This window comes from Amblyomma maculatum, chromosome 6, assembly GCF_055883805.1.
Source record: "Amblyomma maculatum isolate TAMU_Amacu chromosome 6, ASM5588380v1, whole genome shotgun sequence".
Taxonomy (NCBI): Eukaryota; Metazoa; Arthropoda; class Arachnida; order Ixodida; family Ixodidae; genus Amblyomma; species Amblyomma maculatum.
In genome coordinates this window covers 1,167,569-1,183,127 of record NC_139349.1, presented here as the reverse complement: position 1 = coordinate 1,183,127, position 15,559 = coordinate 1,167,569, and the positions used below count along the sequence as shown (strand labels likewise).

Genomic DNA, 15,559 nt, shown 5'->3' with positions numbered 1-15,559 from the left:
TTTTTTTCAATTCGGTGGAGAACTGCGCGGTTCCGGGATTCGAACCACGGTCCTCTTGCATGCGAGGTTGATGTTCTATGCCGCCGCTGCAACTACAGAAGCAAAAGTAAGTCACAGCGAAAGGCAAGAACTACGGATAAAAGTCAACCGCAACTTCTTAATCACTTGAAGCGGGCGGCTCGCACTGGAAGGACGGAGCCATGTCTTTCGCAAAATCCGCAACTTCTGAAAAGTGCGTACTTCCGCTAATTCTGTTTTTCATTTAGAGCATTGAGCATGCGCACTTTACATTTTTTGCACGGCTAAGCACGCATTCATTTAAAGCTAGCTATACTTAAACTCCCTATCTTTACCCGCGTAGAAACAGGGCAATAGGAAGGAGACTTCAGGCCTTTTTCAAAGATTCCTTCAAGACACTGATATAAATTCGAAATCTTGACATCAGCATTTGATGGCTATTGAAGGTATCTGTGTGCATGGCGGTCTGTACGTGTAGCTGCGTTAGTCACAAATACGTGGCCCTGCTACAGTGGCTCACTGGTTAGGGCGCTAAAGTGCTGATCGCGAGGATGCGCTGTCGATCCAGGCCGCGGCGATCGCTCCCCGATCAGGGGTAAAGCAAGGAGACCGTGCACACGTGCGATGACAGTGCTCGTTAAAATTCTCCAAGTGGAAGAATCTACTGAGGTCTCCACTAAGGCATCCTTCAAGGCCCGAGTTGATTTGGCATGTCAAGGCTTAAAAACCAAACCAATCGCAAATATCCGCTAAAACTCTGGCAACTATAATATAAGTATCGCTACGGTGGAACAAGTGCCGATAGAATTCTTGCAATGTTTACCCGAGCAGTAGATATAGCAACAGCTCGAACCAGCGCTCGTTCTTTGCTATCGCCTCGGTGTGGTGGTAGTATAATAGGCGTGGCGGAGGATGGTTGCCCTTAGTACCTCCCGGAGAGGGGCTACCTAGGGAGAACAAGGAGGGTTACCGTGCGATGAGGAATGCATAACCAGTGTGGAGGAATGCGCAGGCAGGCTAGTAGTGGGAGTCTATATCTCACTTTCTAGCGCTAATTGTTCATGGCTTGTTTTGTGGGGTTCCCGCCTTTGTAATACAGAAGTGGAAACAGTGCTGTATAACTCTACATATATGCATGCCACTCTCACATTGTTTTTCTGAATATATGGTGAAAATGCCTCCACAGGTTGTCATGATTATCGTGCTACAGGTGATAAAAGGCTTGTGCGTTTTGTTCCGTTCCAAGCTCCGGTGATACGAGGTTGAGGTTCACCTGATCCTGCTTTGAACGTCGTCTCCGCTGCGGCCGTGCGCAGACAAGGCAGTTATAATAAAACACCGGTGTACATGTCGAACATATTACATCAAAGCGGTGGTCTTCCGGCAAAGCATCCACCCGACATTCGGGAGGGTTCGATCCCCGCTCCGCCAGGTATTTTCCAATGGTTACAAGATTTCTCAAATCTGGGGCTAGGCCCATATAGGAAGTAATCTTCGAAAAAAAAAAAATGCTTTTGGATCATTACAAAAACTGAAAAAACGTCGTAAAAAGAACTACTGCAGTATTTCGATTCCTCTTTCAGGGAATTTGTAGGAGAAATAATTTGAGGTGTAAAGAGGAAGAAGTGCACAAGGAACATGCCAGTCAGTGGCATCGTGATCGCTGCGCGTGCTGGACCTGACTGTGTTCGCTGCCGCTGTGTTCGCCGCTGATCTGCTCAGTCCTGCTGATCAAGTCCTGTTGGTCTACTGAATAAACCCCCCATTCTTACAGAGGCAATAATTTGTCAGCGAAAGTAATGAATTACTTTCGAATTTGTTTTAGATGCATCATTTCTGTTTCTGTCAGCCAAGCTTTTTCCTTCCATTTGCCAAACCAGATTCCGTGAAAACAGGAGGGACGCGCAGAAAGTCTAGCTAGCAAACCAGAGCTGGTAGCCGCACTCGGGGACAGGTGGAAATGTACTCCTAAACCTCAAGAAGCACCTTGGAGGTCGAAAAATAGAAAGGTACGTGAATCCTGGCGCTTCATTGGAGCATAAACACCCAACATGTCCTATACATTTCATAATTCCTCCGCATGCATGGTAACATACAGCACAAGCCCCTCCAACACAACATGAGCGCCACTTCCCAGCAGTGGAGGCGGCAGGCTCGCGAGGGCTATTACACCAAGAGGTACCCAAAACCACTCTGACATTCTCTATGTGGACGCAGCTAGAGTGAACCAGAACCTAGTTCACTAAAACGTGGCAGAGCACACAAAACTTGGATTATAATAGGATGAGTAGGGACTGTCCGCACACTCAGAATTCATTTTCCGGCAGAGGAATCTGCACTGGTCCCCTGAACGATAGGCAAGACAATCAGCAAAACCTGCCCAGATTCTCAAACCGCATGCCGTCTGTACGTGCAGGACGAGGCGTCGCCGGCCACTCTTCACATTTTCACCCCAGCCTCATCTCTCGACCGAGCTCATTACTCTTGCGTGGATCCCTGGACATGTCTCGATTCCTGATAATCAAAGCGTTCATGAACTCGCCTCCCGGGATCCGGACAATTAAGCATTTACCCCACGCAAGAGGCCATATCAGCCCTTTCTATATAGTTTCAGATCATCACTTTATAGAAGCAAATTCGCAGACACTACCGCAGTAGAAATCTTCTGCGAAGGATGTCTTGCGGATAAAAACCGAACGGCGGTGCCTCTGAAGAAAATATATTCCTGCCTATCAGCACACGCCCTCTCTAGTGCGCATCTCCTGGCTGTTACAACACGCAAGGAAGTCTCCGGTCCAAGGAACCACCATCGCTTGCCCACTTGAGGCACTTCAGACGAGTCCGGGCCAAGCACGCGCAGCCTTGTCTGGCGGGGGGGCAGCGTGTTGGTAATTAAGACGCTTGCACAAAGAAGCGGGGCCTTCTCCGAAGCGGTGTCGTGTGCCGAGAAGTGCAAAACGTACGCCCTTCCCAGCTCTGTTGGTGGTAACGTGGCCTTCTCCGAAGCGGTGTCGTGTGCCGAAAAGTGGAAAACAAATCTACGCCCTTCCCAGCTCTGTTGGTGGTTGGCGGGCATTTTCTCCATGGCGGTACATCTCTACATCGTTCCTGGGATATCGTGTAAGAAGCAATGAGGCAGATGATTGAATGCGCTGAAGTATCTGAGATTATTAATGTGGAGAAGCAGTATGCAGAGCAATCTATCGAGCAGTCTATCAAACACCTGTCTTTGAAGGGTTTCTTCACAAGCATGCTATCAGTCTGATCTAACATACTTGTCGTATAGGAAGCACGCCATACAAGATCTCTGTTAGTCACCCCTCACCGTCACCCTTCTAATGACGTTACAAACATCTTTATCTCCCCCTGCGGTTTAGCTTTCTCTCTCATGCCATGTCCTGTACGCTCAATACTGAAGCGGGATACGAATGCAATTCACTCGTCTAGACTCCGGTCACTGCAAGCGAAAGTGGTAGATAATTTGTTTTACCTTTATTAGGAGCATCGTACACCCCCTCCGCGGTTCTTCAGCGGCTATTAAAAGAATTTTCGGATAAATGTTCTCAGTTTTTGTCACAGCGTTGTAACAGAAGACCAAGCAAAAATTTCTTACAGTGGCCCTTCTAGTTGCTTTCGCTCGTGCAGCTGTAGACGACAGTCGACAATACATTTTCCTGCTCATGTGAAAGCTTAATCCAAAAGATCGCTCGGCTGAGTTCTAGCAGTGAATGCTTTTCTGGTGAGAATGGCGGCCGTCGGGCAGTTGTGACAGTTGTGAGTCGTGACTGAAGGGGAATTTGTTTGCTGAGGGTATCGCCGTATCTAATCGCTAGATGTGCGCTATGATGACGCATACGTTGCACCGAAGAGAACACGCGAATGAAACGCATTTAGTTTCGTAGAAGCCCATCGACTCGAGTGTAGGTAGAAAAAGAGGGACATATATGTTTGTTCGCGTCATTTCAGCTTGCACTTTCTAGACGGCCACTCGATACCGATAAGGGTTGCAAAACTTTCTACGACAATTGGCTGCGAACTGAGTCCCCGCGTGCAGGATTTCCACGCGCTGTTTGCTTTCGGTGATCGTTCTAGAACACCTGAGCTAAAGCTCGCCGAGTTCACTGTGAGACAGCTCATGCGCATTTGATTTAACTGTGGCGATCAGCATGTACAGAAAAAAATCTTTCACTTCAATCTCAGATTTTTTTTTCTTAACACAACTTATCCATTTCTCTGACTCTTTCCTCCGTGTTTATAAATTTTTGTTCGTTTTTTTTTTTCACTTCCTTAATGCACGGTTTATTTTGGTATGTTGCCACATATCTCCCGTTCTCAGTTTATCCTAGCATACGCACACCACAGCACAAAAATACGCGAAATTATTTGCCGTACAAAAGTATGCCAGTCATCCTTCTTTCTTCGTAGTATTTCCGAATGGAATAAAGTGCCTCAGGCAATAGTGTCAGCAAGCGAGAAGGAATTCGCGCATGAGTTTAGGGACTATTTCCATGATAGCGCGTAGTCAGGTTGTGGCTGTGTGTGTGCCTCTTGAAGTGCATCTTTGTTTTGTTATGGTGTTGAAGTGCTCGTCAGTACCAACTTGTTTTATCATATTGATGCTTTGCTCTGTACTGCTTTTGACCTGTAGAAATTTCGTCCTAGGAGTGTGCACCTGATTCTCCTAATAATGTTACGTTGTTTCCATGGCCGTTGTCTGCTACTTTGTGTAACATCCCCCCTACAACAATGCCTCCGGACAATTTGTAGTATCACATAAATAAATAAAATACGCCTGCACCATTCACCAAATTTAATAGTCTCAAAATTTTGATCTCTGTCTGATGCCTTTGATCCCTATGTCTTGCCGTCTTGCTTCCTTCGACCCGAGTGATCTCAGGAGGGTAACGTGTTTTCTGTGCCGAATGGTGTGCATGGATGATGAACCTGTTTAACAAAAAGCCCGCTGCGGAGCTCGTTGATTATAGTGTTGTGGCCGGGACGCAGTTTCGACCCTGGCCGCGTTCTGATGGAGACGAAAAGTAAGGTATCCAACCATACCACACCCCAATGTCGTTGCTGCGTGCGGCTGCTAGTAGGAATGCATCGATTAGCAGCGTTGTCTATGCGAGATCCAGAACTGAAACAAGGCTGCTGGTTTGTTGCAGTAGGATAAATAGAGGGACGATGACGTTACTCGGCGACTGCCTCGTGACTCACCATGCCGCGTCGCACCATGCCGTACCATACTATGTCACGCCTTGCCATATCTTTAACAAAATCTTTGTTTCAGCCCGATGTTCTTAAGAAGGCTGCGAAAGAAATGAAAATAAAAAGAGCGCATCCCATTTGGTCACAAGAGTTGGGTCAGATAGAGCCTTTGTCAGAAGATTAGAGTACAGGAGGTTTGCCTCTAAGCCACGTGCTGGAACTCTTAATGTTGCGGCATTTCTACATGTGAATCAGTAGGTCGAGAGTTCCCCTTTCTTTCAAGAGATGTGAATTCTGGCTGTGCATAGAAAACCACATGGATAAGACCACAAGCAAATCATTTGATCTCTCTACATCAGACAAGGGTGAGCATGTCGCATTATAGAGGTGACTGTAGCAATATCCCGCGGACGTAACAAATAAAGTGAGCAAAATTAAGGAGGGACTGCAACGATCTTGATGAGTTCGTCAGATTTTTTATATTGGTCAGAAATCTGAAGTTGACAGAACGGCTGTAAACAACGCGGAAAGCGCTGCGCAGACGGCAATGGAGAAGAAAACGATATGCCATAGGAGGGGACCAGCACTTATAGAACGAAAGGGCATGTTGAAACTGTAACTGAAATGGCACGTGGAATTGACGACGTCTCTTGATGAGCGCCCGGTAATCGCTCGACAAAGAAACAAAACAGTGTCAAGGATAAAGGAGGGTAGCACATGTCGACGTTTACTGATAACGGAAATAAGAATGCTGGGAATAGGCTGACAGCAGCCGAAAATAGTAATGAGCGGTCGCAGGGAGAGGCGTTTGTGCTATAGTGAACTGAAATCCCTTTCCAATGGTGCCAATAGCAATTTAAAGTATCTCACGAGTTCAGTCTTTCACCATGGAATTAAATTCTAGCAGCAGCTCTTCTAATATTTCCAGGGCCCAAACTTTTGTTGAAACTTGTACTGCAGGTAATCATTCGTAATCGTTAGCGCTAAGCATGGAAGTCGTGCAGCTTTGTTTTGTTCTGAAAAAGTGTTTTAAAATTTGCCCACCTCCTTTCAGGCGATTGCCAAGAACGCTGCATTAGTGACTTCACAATCATTACTTGAACGTTTCTCTTCCCTTTTGTGCCGCTAATATACGCGTCATTTGAGCAGGACTGATATCCTTTGTCGCAAGTCATAATCATTCCGACTTATGCGATGCGGCGCGCAAATGAGGCCGTGTCCACTGCGAATCATGTTCGTATTGAAGTTATTGTTATACTACATTCTTGCTGCCTTTCGTCTTCGAGGAACGACTTTGGCGCCTGTAGGTGCTTTAAAACTGAATATAGAAGTGAGCGTCGACAGTAAATTTCGAAGAGCATGAGTAGATCCCTTTGCGACTATTCTGAGCACAAAACCACGGAAATGAAAGATTCCCTCAAAAGGCAACAATATAAACAAATTTAGCAAAGTTATCTGCTATAAAATTGCAAGAAGCAAATATCGCTTTTGACATAATCCGTTAGTTATTGGTAGGTACCTTCTCGCAATTTCGAAACTCTCTTGCGAAGACAATTTCAAGCTCGAAGTTTTGTTACTTGATGGCATAGTCTACCAACATCCACAGTCGCCTCTGGGTAGAATTACGCCTTCGAACTGCCTTTGCATTCCTCAAAGCATGCAGGCTGTCCGTTGGGAAACTTTGATCAATCTATGGCTTGCTCTGCCAAAGCCTGCCTCATCCATACCCTTATAAAATTTTCAACTGAGTACGTGCTGCAAGTGTTTTACGTTTTGTCGCCATGACACTCCGTATCAGCAATATCACATCAGACAACAAACACGCGGGCCTGCTTGCCATATGGAATTTCAGGGTCGTTCTCCGAAGTGCGATGAATTATCCTCGAACGACGCTGGCATGTCTGTCATGGCTACTGGTTTGTTTTACTTATCTTCAATACTGCAGCCTCCTACGGTGCCCAAGCAGGTGGGTATACAGAACATTTACATTGGAGCAACAGCCGCATCCCACAACTCAAGGAAAGTTCACATGGCGGCAGGAATACGTTATGTTAGTGTTTCAGGCCTCGAGACTATTCTCGCCCTATACGGCAGCGCCTTAGACGTTCTACTTACGATGTTAGTAACCACTCTTAATCGCACGTTAATGATCCATTTATTCTAGCTAATGCGTAGAAAGATTATTTTTAAGGTTATTTTTCTCCAATGTCCAGTGCTGGTAAAATCAACTTATCATGGCCTCAATTATGCCAACGGGAATTTCTCAGACCTTTATGCCTATATGATCGGAAGTGCTTACTGTATCTTTGCAAAGACTGCCGGATCGATGTAGCAGCCGACGGATCGACAAATATTGTCGAGAGAAGGCGATGTCTCCTTTCATTCCGCGAAAGAAACACAGGACGTCCATTACTACAGAGCAGCCACACTAATGACGGACAAGAAGGGACACACAAGGCGCTGTCATGGTCAGCGTTTGGTGGGTACTTTCTTGTCCGTCGTCAGTGTGCGCTGCTCCATAGCAATGAATCCATACCAACTAGTTCAATTAGCCGTCCTAGCAAAGGACGTCCAACTACCCCTGTCTGGCTTTCAGCAGAAGTGAGATATTCTATGTGCCGGAACCTTCACTTGCAGAGGCTGGTAGGAATACCAAAAACAGCATAATAGCTGAACTCAAGACCTGCGCAGCCGAAAATAAAAAGGCTATTCAGATGACAAAATGTTTATCCGGATTATATCGAGAACAGCATCATGAGACATCCGCAGATTTTCTGGCGCTTCGATAGCTTGGGAGACAACTGTTCCACTCTCCACATAACACTGATTTCGAAAGTCTATACGTTACCGACTCCTCGCAAATTTTTGACATGTTTGCATCGTATTTCTCGTCTGTGTTGATAGTAAATGGCACGAACGCTCCTGCTCTGAAAGTCGACAGCGCGTACTCTGCAATGCAGTGCACATAACGCTATCCATCATTTTCCATCTAAAACATCCTGTGGCGCTGGTGCATCCCTCCATCCATCTTTGAAGTTTTTTTGCGACTTCACGGCGCCCTTTTAACTAGAAATATTTAATTTTCTCTGAATGGCGTAAGATTTCCCCGCATCTTGGAAAAATATTGTAGCACCAGTTTCTAAGGCCGGAGCATGCACTACTCCTGACAACTATAGGCCTATCTCAACTTTGTTCTTCCATGCTACGTTGCACGAGGTCTCTTACTCCCGACTGTCTTTTGTTTTTTAAAAACCACCTATATGACCATCAGCATGACTTCTGAACAAGTTGTTTCGTTAAAACTTACACTGTCAGTTATTTCAGTAGTGCTGCTGTTTTGGTTTCCTATCATGAGCAGGTCGACGATATTTTGATTTCAACAAGGCTTTTAACGTAGTAGACCAATGCACCAATCTTGAAACGCGCTAGGACTACGATCTTTGTATAACTTGTTACAGCTGGTTTGATATTACGAGCAAGGTAGTTAAAGCCGCGCGAGCTAAGGTGGGCAAGATACTCCCTTTAGTGCGACATCCATGGTTCCCCGCGGATCTAACTTGGGGCCTCCGCGGTTCGTTCTCTTTGTTAGTGATCATCACGAGGTTGTCGCTAACTCTCAGATGTCGCAATGTGCAACGAGTTAAAGATATACCCCATACTACACTTACCTCATTACTGCTGTTTAATCCAAGAGGACGTGATCCTCGTGCGCATGTGCTGGCTATAAAATAAGTGAACTAATGAATTTATTATTGTTTACTGGCAAGACCTAACCCGCTGAGTTTTCGCTCTCAATAATCTGACCGTTTAACGAATATCTGTTGTTCGCGATTTAAGTGTCCAATATTTCCGCCTCTCATTCCGGAGATCAAGAGCAGAAGTCCTTGCGTGCTCGGCACCGTGACCCGTGTATACAGAGTCCTATACTTAAAAAGTTATTCCCCGTTGCCGAGACTCGGTTATGCATCTGTTGTGTGAAATACTTCAATCGCATCTTTGACACTTCAAACACTGCCGCTCTGCCACGGGGTGCGGCCGTCCTTAGTCATGCGACCAGGCGCATCTCTCGCTGTTACGGAAGCCGAGAGAGTTATCTAGGTCCTTGCACATTAGTGCTGGGTGAATTATGGTGCAATGAAGGGCAGCAAAATCTGTGAAGATGAGCGTAATACCAAGGCAATGAGCACACAGGAAGCCGACTCATGCGTAGAAACTGCGCACTGATTTGCCATTGCACAGCACTGCATGAGCACCGGCCTGCAAAGAAGCGTTCATACGTGGCAATGCCTTAGTAAAAGCTCGACACCGTAGAGACGGCGCACTAGCAGAGGAAAATGAGGATGAGGTTAAAAGCAAAAGAAAATGAAGAGTGAAATGTTAAATTAAATGTAGTGGAAAGGAGGAGTAGAACAGAAGTTCTGGAGCTCCCACTGACAGAGGTCGCACTGCACCAGATCGTCTCTCGCGGATAGCTCTGCAATGCGACGATGCTCAGCGCCTTTCCAAAAACACGGTCACGCACACCTAGTAGGGCGTAAACAAATAACAGCTTTATTCCGTCTCATGAGAAAAAGAATGTTGGCATTCTTTCTGCTCTGCCACATTGTGTTCTCAAAGGCTCTAGCGGCAAATGTGCAACCCAAGGAGTCTGTCAAGGCCATCGTCGTGCGTGCGTGGAGCTAAACGCAAGCAGCACCACACAGTAGCGCACGTCTGTGTGTAGGCGTTGCAAATGGACCACTTCGTACATGTATACGTTCCCTCTACAAAAGCTCAAGCATATGCGTTCTCCTCAACGGCTGTTCCAACTGCGGCGAGTCCACTGTCGAGAAGAGTTGAACGCCCAAGATGCTCCCGACTCCGGTCAGCCATCGAGCGCCTCACAAAGAACATACACACTCGATGCTCCGCGCTGCCCCGGCGTGAACATAACTGCAACGTGTCTCTCCTGGAATAAATTCCGTACTGTAATAGAAGCAACACTCTGTAGAGGGGTTGTCACTCTCAATTTCGGCGTTCGGGCTGGCGTGCCAGAAAGGCTTGTGGTTGGCGCTGCGTCAGACTGACGTGTCGATATTTCGGGTGTTGCGCGCGAACGAAGGTCCAAACAAAAGCCGGTGGCTTACTCTGTTGCTATTGCTTCCAAAACAGCTGGCTTTCTAGCTTGATGAAGCGATCAGTTAATTGATCGAAGAATAAGTTTATCAACGGATCAGTATATCAAGCAAACTCGTTACGCAGCTTACGATTCTCTATTATGCTGACAGGAATTGTAGGATGGTGTAACATTAGCTTCTCCGTTCGTATCCTAGCCTCCTAAAAACAATTGCGCTCTGTATCACAATATAGACCTAGCATCAGCATCTTCGAAGCTGGCTAGAGAGAAAAACTTGAAGTGTACATGTTAATGTGTTTATGTGTGCGCATATTTATACAGCAAAAATTCAGCATACTATGAGTGCAGTAGCATTGTCTGCCCGCATAGCGCACCACATTACACGCAGACCTCTGTATTTTTGGACGACAAATGCCTCCGCAGCGTGAACCACCAGCCGCTTCGAATGACACATATATTTTTAACTGTAGCCGGTTGAGAAAAAAAAAAACTAATACGAGCCGACTAAGCTATGCATGCGAAGAAAAAAATATTAAAATCGCTACTACGCTTGCCACATACTTTTAAAGCTTGGGTTGCTTTCGACAACTTTATCTTCCTTTTTCTAGTAGGTAGATGTTTGATGTTGCCGCGCATCTTGGAATGTCACTTCGAGGACCCATACATGCGCGCAGTCATCAGTAACAATGTTGCAGTCCTCGGCCTGCATCATTAGCTATCCACTAAATATGACGACAATGAACGAAGATGGTCCAGTGATAAAAACATGGGAGACACTGCTGACACCGAATGCGAAAGATGAAACACGGAGCCCATTATTTTTGCCTCCACAAAATAGGGGGACACATCGCGGGAGATTGAAGCAGTCACAACATTATGGCTCCACTACGGTAACTTTGGCTACAAAGAGAAAAGAAAAACGCGGCGCCATTTTCGAACAAACACGTCGTAGCTATTATTCTAGAGTCTTGCGGCGTAGCGATTAACTGTCGGGCCAAGGAGCGTATATCACAGATATGTAGTGACTACAATCATGAGTGTTTGTGTACGTGTGTGCTGCGTATATGTGAGGACGCGTTCAATGCGCTTGCTTTCACAACTTTCTCTCCCCTCCTTTTTTTGTTTAGTTAACATTAAGCGAAGGAGTCATTTCTCGAAGTCCCGCCGTGCGCTCTGGAATGCGTTATTAATTAACGATCCATACGAGCCCCAGGATGCCGTTTCTGTTTCATTTTTCGCATCCGATGTGTGTCGCTGGGTCGAACGTAAGAAACAACAAAATTGTTTCCGAAAAAAAAAAAACAAAGACAAATAACCAAGCACACCGACGCATCCCCGTCCCATCACTGCGCGCACACACAGTATGCACCCTCCGCGCATAGTCCCGCAGCGAAAGTCTGTCTTCTTGACGAAAGTCACATCTTTCGGGGAGAAAACGCGCACTGTGCTGCAGCGCAATGACGTAATGTGTGCCGCATATGAGAAAAGCGGGTTTGGCACCCGTCTTTGAAGACAGGTGCATGGCACCTCACGTTGACAAAGACCATTCGTTTCGTCTTCCTTTCATTCTATACCATCGCTCCTCTTCCTTACTGGTCCGCACAACTGAAGCTCGTGGAAGGCTCGACCACGGGAACCTCAGCTTGTCACAGTCGAAAGACATAGCCTAGTGTCGGCTCAGTGAAACACAACTATACGGATGAATGCCGCTGAAGACAACGCGGCGCTCGGTGAGAGACGGGCAAATACTTGAGAGGACCGACCTCTTTGCGGTCTCCGCCTTATCGGAGCATGGCATCTCGACACACGTGCGCGTACACTTCACAGAACAACAACGAAGACCGCACACACATCCAAGGACAAAAATAACCCCTGCTCTTCGACCACGCATTGAAAACTACTTTTGTGGCCAAGCTAGACACCCTTAGCCACCCAAACGTGTTCAAGCTCCTTTGGCGAACCGGCAGTACAGGACAAACGAACGGCGGCGCATTAAAAGGCGCAGAGAAAGGATAAAGGTAGGGGGCTTTGGTTCAATTGTCTTCTTCACAGAGCCGCAGAGGCGCTTGTCGTAGTAGACGTCGAGGTGAAGCGAAGACTTGGACATGAGGCGGGGTACGGCACTGTTGTAAGCGAGGCCGTAGCTGAAGGTGCCTTCGGACGCACGGAGAAAGGAGGAAAGAATCAACAATAAAAACAAAAACGTCAGGCCTGGACACTGGCGAAGAAGCAGGATGCTCTCAGAGCTAAAAACAGTCTTGTGGGCAGTATCAGGGCGAAGAAGACGCGTGTTACATGTCACCGGCGTTTTGTGTTACATGTCACCGGCTTTTCTTAATTTATTTCCCTTGTCTGCTCTCGCCGTTGGTGCTCCTGCTGCTTCTCTTCAGTTGTTCCGTGGCGTTTTTTTTTTTTTTTTTTACCCCACCGCGATGCCGGAGAAGTCTTTACTCCATGAGGATAGACGAGCCGACCGAAGATGAATGCAGCCACGGTTAAGAGTGCTCCGCGTTTAGACGATGCTCTCGACGTTGGCCTCATCCTCCTCGGGCACGTCGCTTTCCTCGGGGATCTCTTCCAGCGGCGAGGCGATGTCCGGCATCGGCTCCGGCTTCACGGCCGTGTTGCGCACGCACGGGATGAAGAAGGACATAGAGCCAGACAGAATGAGCATGGTGCCGGAGACGAAGAAAGGAACGTCGTAAGAGCCCGTCATGTCGAACAATGTACCTGCACAGCCAAAAGATTATTGGAGTCGTTGACCGAGCAGCGCCCACTGCATCCACATGCACCCATACATATTCATTATGCATATATGCATCTAGTATCCCCCCTTTCCCCCCCCCCCCCCCCCCCGTTATTTTTTTTTTCTTATACGGCTCCTGCGCAGCGCAAGCTTAACCGTTGAATGCCATTCTATTCCTTTGTTAGCCCCTTGATACTCTTCCGCTCTAGTCACAAACGTGAATAATTATGAAAACATCCCGTTTTTTAATGAAAGGCGTTAGCCTTGGTAAAAAGAAGTACTACATGGCATACTTTGATTTAAACCATGCAGCAACGGGCTAACATTTCATGCATTACCTTGAAAAGAAAACAAAAAATAAAACCAGCAGCATCCTTGCTGGAAGCGAAGAGAAAGCCATTTCCTCGTAATGCAGGTTCAGAATGCCTGGGATATGTTCGGAAAAGTAGTGAAGAACGTTTTGGAAGCGGTGGCTTAAGAATGGAATACATTTGGAGGTAATAAAATTGTTCGAGAACATGCTCAATAATAAGCATTCTATTTTTTACTCGGTGTTGAAGGAACAGCTTTCAAAATTGTGTGTTTTGAGACCATGTCATCATGAATTAGTATCGCCAAAACTTGTGTTCAACAGAACAGTATGTTCAAGCGGTGTCTCATAGCGCTAAATGTCTGCATATTTCATGTGGGACATGATTAAAATGTTACACTCAAGCAAGGTGATTTTTTTGTCTCATACTAATAAAGCGTATGCCAAATCAACCGGTGTGCTATATTCTACTGCAGAAAAGTGGTTATAGTGGCAGATTACAGGAGCACAAAATCTTACACGGGGATACAATTTACAAAGCGAGGCTTGGACTGACACCAGCGCCACGAAGCGATAGTCATCGAGTGCGAGATAATTCGGTGGTGCGCGTATGACGGCTGACGATAGCTGGTGTGCAGATCGCTTTGACTTGTTTTTCGACTGTGCCTGACCCCCGCGTAGACAGCGCGCTCGTTCGCGGATGCAGCATCGCATCCAATGAACACGCGTTGCATTTTTTTTTTACCTCGCTCAGGCTTCACAGGCGAGTCAATTCAGTAAAGACTCTGAACATCAAGATACACTACTGTTCAGCTCCGACTCGGAGACTCAACTCAACCTGATCCGACTGACAGGAGACGCCGTCGAAGCTCAAGGGCTAACGGCCGTTGACTAGGCGGGTGGTGCCGTCCATCCGTCCTCGGAAAATCCGAATTTGGATGCTAAGCTTCCGCAGCTAGCGCGCCTCACGAGTTTCGTGCGAATGCTTCGGATCTAACACAACAAGTGTTCTGGCCAGTGTCGTGCACATTCAAATGAATTCCACGGGAAGTCACACGTATTGCGTCGTTATCAAGGAAGGAAAAAAGCAAGAAAAAAAGCAGCCGATAGGGTTTGATGACAAGTGTCCCGAGCTGCCTGCGAGGCACTTGAGCTGCGACAGCATGCGCAAAGTTTCGGGTTCCGGGGAAAGAAATCTGCAAAGCGTTGCCCGGGCGTGCGAGACCACATGGGCGACCATAACACGGAGAAGCGCCTACGTAACGAACGCGCTTTCTACGCAGCGACCGGGCACAGTCGAAAAACTCAAAGCTTGCTGCACACCAGCTATCGTCAGCCGCCGTAAACGTACCGAGGGCATCATCTCGCACTCGACGACTATCGCTTCGCGGCCAGGCGGCGGTCCAAGCCATGATTTCCGTCATTCGCGTTAAGTCTGTGGACGACTGTACACCTATGGGACTACCACCACTTTGATTCAGTCCACAAAACCTTCGAACAAGATAGAGAACTATAGAAATGCTTGTTTAATTTTGCTTGCAATTTTTGTTCGTTTAAGTGCCTGTGATTTAAAACTTTGGCTACTGTGTCTACCGCCAGAGAAAACGGGTGCTTACCTGCAAGAGGAGGCCCAACCATGCAAGCTGCGCCTCTGCACAGACTGAGTAATCCAAACGAGTTTGTCAGATTGTCGAGACCAAAGAGCTCCACGAGGATGATTGATGTCAGCAAAATATAAGCAGCTGAAATAGAAAAGAAGGAAGGAGAATATTCCTTATTTGTCACCATGACTTCTGTTTACCAATCATGTCAAGTAAGAGTAAGCCACTTCGTAGACTCAACGAGACATTTTACTCTAAGGCAGATAGCATTTTAAATTACTGATGGCAGCTAAGCCAGAAGGAATTCACAGTTATTTCTGAAAAAGCTTGGCTTCAGCTCAGTGCTTTGTGTACTAAACAGCGCACTTAAGGCTTTAGGGCATATTCTATTTCATTAAAAGATTTGTACTGACTTAAACATGCACAACAAAGAGTGCAGGCTCTCAGGGTTACATGGATAATAAGGTGCTTTAAATTCCTTCCATAAAATCGAGACTGCACTGCGGTTGAAAGCCGCAGCCTGGTTTTGTGGGATATTTATTGCGTGGTCAGAGTACTAT

The 15,559-nt window shown here is 46.7% G+C and overlaps 1 protein-coding gene and 1 long non-coding RNA gene across 5 annotated transcripts in view; one reads left to right on the top strand and one right to left on the bottom strand.

The window, feature by feature from the left end:
• LOC146184934 (uncharacterized) overlaps window positions 1-15,559 on the top strand; it is a 179,879-nt gene that overhangs the window by 161,267 nt on the left and 3,053 nt on the right. The gene's annotated exons all lie outside the window — the stretch shown is intronic.
• The window catches only part of LOC146184933 (uncharacterized), a 91,012-nt gene continuing 85,207 nt past the window's right edge, over window positions 9,755-15,559 (bottom strand). For all 4 annotated transcript variants that reach the window (XM_084605906.1, XM_084605904.1, XM_084605907.1 and 1 more), the window contains exons 6-7: window positions 15,015-15,140; window positions 9,755-13,072 (exon numbers count right to left, since the gene is read on the bottom strand). In XM_084605906.1, coding sequence (XP_084462032.1) covers window positions 12,855-13,072; window positions 15,015-15,140 — 344 coding nt within the window. In that variant the 3' untranslated portion in view covers window positions 9,755-12,854. The remainder of the gene's footprint in view (window positions 13,073-15,014; window positions 15,141-15,559) is intronic.